We start from the raw sequence: 4522 nt of genomic DNA on the forward strand, positions 1-4522 counted from the left end.
TCTCGATTATGATAAAGACCAATACATATTAGAAGAATGACCTCTGGCTTCCACAGTTTGCACCTTAGTTGAAAGGATTAACACTATGAGTTGGTGTAGTACAAGGTATGATGCCTGCAGTCTCCACTAGTTTACTGTGTGACTGAGCAAGCTAGTTAACCAGGTTCTGTTACTAGGTCACCTCTTAAAAGAAGTCATTGTGCCTGCTGGACTTACTGGAGTGAAAAAATAAATACATAAGTTAAGTTAGGATAATGCTGTGATCTTACTTGTGCCTTATCTAGCAAGATATGTCATCGGACTACAGGGCAACAGGAAAATGGAAAGCTCTTAGTGACCATGAGGTGTCCACAACTGGCTGCTGAGGTGGACTAGAGCTGAAAAGAACTGTCAACGCCATGGCAATGATTGTTATACGTTACGGATCACCAGCATTTATGGCAGCATGGCTGTTCTGTCGTAGATACTAAAGGCATAACTGCCTAGATACTAAAGGCATAACTGCCTGAGTTATATTTATTAAAGCTGATTAATTGTCCATAATGTCTGCTCAAGCTTTTAATGAGAAAACTGTACTGTATAAAGAGTGTATAGAGATCACCAGAAAAACAAGGAATTGTGTCTCACTAAAATATCCCTCAAAGAGATGTGATTGAAAGGCATGTTTCTGTAGCTAACAGGGAGATACAACATTAGAAAAATAACAGAGAAAGAGCTCTCCTGAGTTCATTAGTGACCAAGGTTTGATTCCAACCCAGGTGTTGAGGAGCAACTTCTCTTCTCTTGGGGAGAGAATGTGTATCTTCACTGCGAAGCAGCTCCGAGTGTTGAAGAGGAAGGCTTGCATCAGGCAGGTATTCCAGATGGGTACAATACAGGTGTCTGCTTTGGAGCATGCACATGCACAAATGCTCAGGCTAATAACAAAAACAAGAACCAGCCTTTCAGTGTGGTGGCCTCAGGTATTCCCCCACCTTCCTGCACCCCTTAAGGAGATGAATAAGGCAGTGGTTGACATACAGACCCTAGGCCTGAGGTCATTAACAGGGACAAGCAATATGAAGCTGTAAAATAGAGTTGATATAAAGAAGAGTAGACTTTGACAAGGATGAAAAGGAAAATGCAAGTATGGATTAACTGTCAGAGGCATAGTAACTCAGGGTTAGTTCCGTGAACTGCAAGTAATGCATCCAAGAAGAAAAAATCCAGGGAAAGTATAAACCAGGAAGACAAGTGACAACAACAATTGAAAGGAAATGAGGGTGATCATGTCTGATGATCAAAAGAAAATAATCTTTGCAAGAAAGTGCTAATGAGGTTTTGTAGGTTTTAGATAGCTGTTCTTCTACCCTTTGCTCCTAGAATGGCAGTTCCCCAAATCCGTACTGCTAAGCAGCCACATATTGGCAGGGTTATATGTCGGATGACTGCTTCCCTACAGTAAACCTCACATAGCTCACAAACTATAAAAATACTAATAATATTTTATACTCCTCCTTCCACATTGGGAGATGTGCCCACTGTACTCCCCAATAAGCATTTGTAACCTGAGGTCACTGCAGGTGTAAAATGAGAAAGCTGAGCTGTAACAGCATCCATAAAAAATATTATTTAAGACTGAGAGATAGTATTTTTTTTTTCAGCAAATGAACACTAACAATTTCCTAACAAACAGTGTTTCTCATCCTCTCAGTTATATGGCTGCTAATTTGATCAGTGTGTATGCAGCCTCACAAAACAGACTAACAAACAGTTGCTGCAGAATACTTATAGTACCGTGAGGTGTCCTTAGATGAAAATTAAAGGCACCACTTTAGACTGTAGGATACTGTTTCCTTTCTTTGATGACAGCTGGGGAGACCCCAGATCCCAAAACGAGTAGATGATGCAGGTTAGAAAACTCTGTTTCTGCCAGAACAGAAGCATTTCCAGAGGGAGTAAAATGATGCAGGGTCTGTACAAAAATTCAGTTAACACAATTCAGAATGTATACTCTTGAACAAAGGATACAGCAAAAGAAAAGAGTTGAAATGTTCTTATGCGTCAACCAGAAAGTAATCACTAGAATCCAACAGGCAGTACTGTTTAGGAAACGAAATATGCAAAATACAAAACTGCCCAATCCAACTATTACATGCATATGAATCTGCAATAAGTAAATAATACATTTGTTACAGAGCTGCACAGCTAATTCCCAGCGTAAGGCTACCTTTCACACCTCACAGCCTTCTTATGATAATCTCCCCTCACCTCACTGATCCGTGATTCCTCTAGTATGTATTCTGACTCCTTTTCAAAAAAAAATTACAGTCACCTAGGAGTTTATAATGCAGTCCATTTGTTCACAAAATGTGCAAGAAGTAATGCAGTCCTTACTTTCCACTGAAATGTACTCTCTCCTTAGAATATCACCTTCATCACCCCCAGCATTCTTTTGTTTTAACAGCTACATAGTTTAATGTTATGCAGGCAGGTATAGCTATACAAAACAGCCTCCTTTTGGCTTTAGGAGATTTAAAAATAACACCAGAATTCAATATATGAGACGGACATAATGCAATTCTCAGAGAAGTTAGCAAAATACAGGCTGTTGTCTGACTAGGGTCAATAAATTATTTAAAGAGTATAGCTTTGGCCTCAGTAATAATGCAAACCGTTTTTTTTTTTTTTTTTTTTTTACTGTTGTTCAGTTTATTTGTGGCTCTGTCATAATAATTGCAAATTTAGAAAAACTGAGTTGTGGTAACTTCGTGTGCTTTAGTTTAAGGTGCTGATCTGCAACGGTAAAATATGTTTAACGTTTATAAAAATAGTGTAATACAAACCAACCTGATCTATTAGAAGGTGACTGCCACACCTTTAAACAGGTGATCATTAATCTCTGGTATCTATGGTATGCACTTCCATAATACAAAGCCCAAAAGTCAGACTTGGGGAAAGGTGAAGGTGTTAACTGAAAGTTTGATGACTACTGTTGCCTGTTGGGCAGGTCGCTGCTCCCATCATCAAAGTTGTAGCAAAACAATGTTTGATGCAAAATGCTACAAAGCAGTACCTTAGGGCGTTGAAACCATCGCACATGGCATGAAATGTATATAACATTTGGTCTTACTGTCAGACGTATTACTATGTGTGGTGTACTGTGCTCTCCTATGTGCACCTAAATGAATTAGGTTGTGTTGTAAACATGTAGTGCATGCCCCTGGTTAAACAGCAAATAAGGTAATAAATATTGAATTATTCACTGTGATTTGGACAAACTGAGTGCAAAGGCTTAAGAAAATGTGACTGTGGTAAAGGAATGGAAAGGCTTTTAGCCAGCTAGAATATGAATGCATGTATTATGTAAAGTGCTCACATTTTAACTACTTACTGTTCAACCAGTGATTGAACGATTCCAACCTGATGGTGTTAATCTGTGTATGAGAAATATATATATGTATGAGGAAAACACCAATATAACCTTTTTTCTCTTTACAGGACATATGAAGCCTTGTCACTGAGTAGCAGGCAAACTGTTTATTGCATAAGGCTAAACAAAGAGATTTCATTGTTTCTGCGTGCTGTCCTACACTCAACTGAGACTTTCAAATGGATAAAGGACAGAAAGAAAATGCCTATGGATTTACTGCAGAAAAAACTATCCCCAGTGTGGTGATTACTAAAAAACCATGAAGCGTGCAGTATCTGTTTCCTAGGATTTTATTGTGAGCAGCATGCAAAAAAAAAAAAAAAAAAAACTGCCTCCAGTCAGCAAAAAGCCTGCAATCTGTCCACTGGAATATCTTGTTGTTGCTTTCTCTTTAATATTGCAGTATGGTTCCACATTAAGGTGTTTTATGTGTGAAATGAAATGTCAGGCGTAATTGGAAAGCAAGGCGGTGTGTATGAGTGCCCTTGGAGACAACCCTACTGCTCTGCTGTGTGCAGTAAACCTCACGGTAACATGAAGCCGTGTAAGCTGTCATCTAATTTTCATTTAGTAACCTTGTCCATGTTTGTAAGGTGCTTCAGTCTTTGGTAAAAACAAAACTGTAGCCTGTTTTTGTAATTCTGAACATCATGTTTCATTCTTTGACAGAAAAGAAATATTTTTAATAAGCGTACCTGTAGTGAGATATCAAATCAGTATGGAATACACAAGGAAGAAGCTGAATCATTGCATCACTTAGCCTTCCATTAGTTTGGCGTGGCATGCTGGTCTTTGAAACTGACAATAAATAAAATGCACAGGAGACCAGCTCTGCATTAATAGCAGTATTAGAGAACTAAATGGCCCCTCCACATCATCCATTGCTAATTGTAAAGAAAATATTAAGTTCTGATCTGATGCAGAGTCATGAAATATCTATCCTTCACTCCTAGTCAGATGCAGAGCCATATATCTATCCTTCACTCCTAGTCAGATGCAGAGCCATATATCTATCCTTCACTCCTAGTCAGTGATGAACATATACATATCTGTATGTGTGTGTGTGTGTGTGTGTGTGTGTGTGTGTGTGTGTGTGTGTGTGTGTGTGTG

The 4522-nt window shown here is 38.7% G+C and overlaps 1 protein-coding gene across 1 annotated transcript in view; it reads left to right on the forward strand.

The window, feature by feature from the left end:
• Window positions 1-3719, forward strand: part of RAI1 (retinoic acid induced 1) — a 526318-nt gene extending 522599 nt beyond the window's left edge. Inside the window, exon 4 of the mRNA XM_044089662.1 lies at window positions 3481-3719. Within this exon, the coding sequence (XP_043945597.1) occupies window positions 3481-3489 (9 nt within the window). The 3' untranslated portion in view covers window positions 3490-3719. The remainder of the gene's footprint in view (window positions 1-3480) is intronic.
• The last annotated feature ends 803 nt before the right edge of the window (window positions 3720-4522 follow it).

Source organism: Protopterus annectens, chromosome 12.part0 (assembly GCF_019279795.1).
Source record: "Protopterus annectens isolate FY-2018-M chromosome 12.part0, PAN1.0, whole genome shotgun sequence".
Classification (NCBI taxonomy): Eukaryota; Metazoa; Chordata; order Ceratodontiformes; family Protopteridae; genus Protopterus; species Protopterus annectens.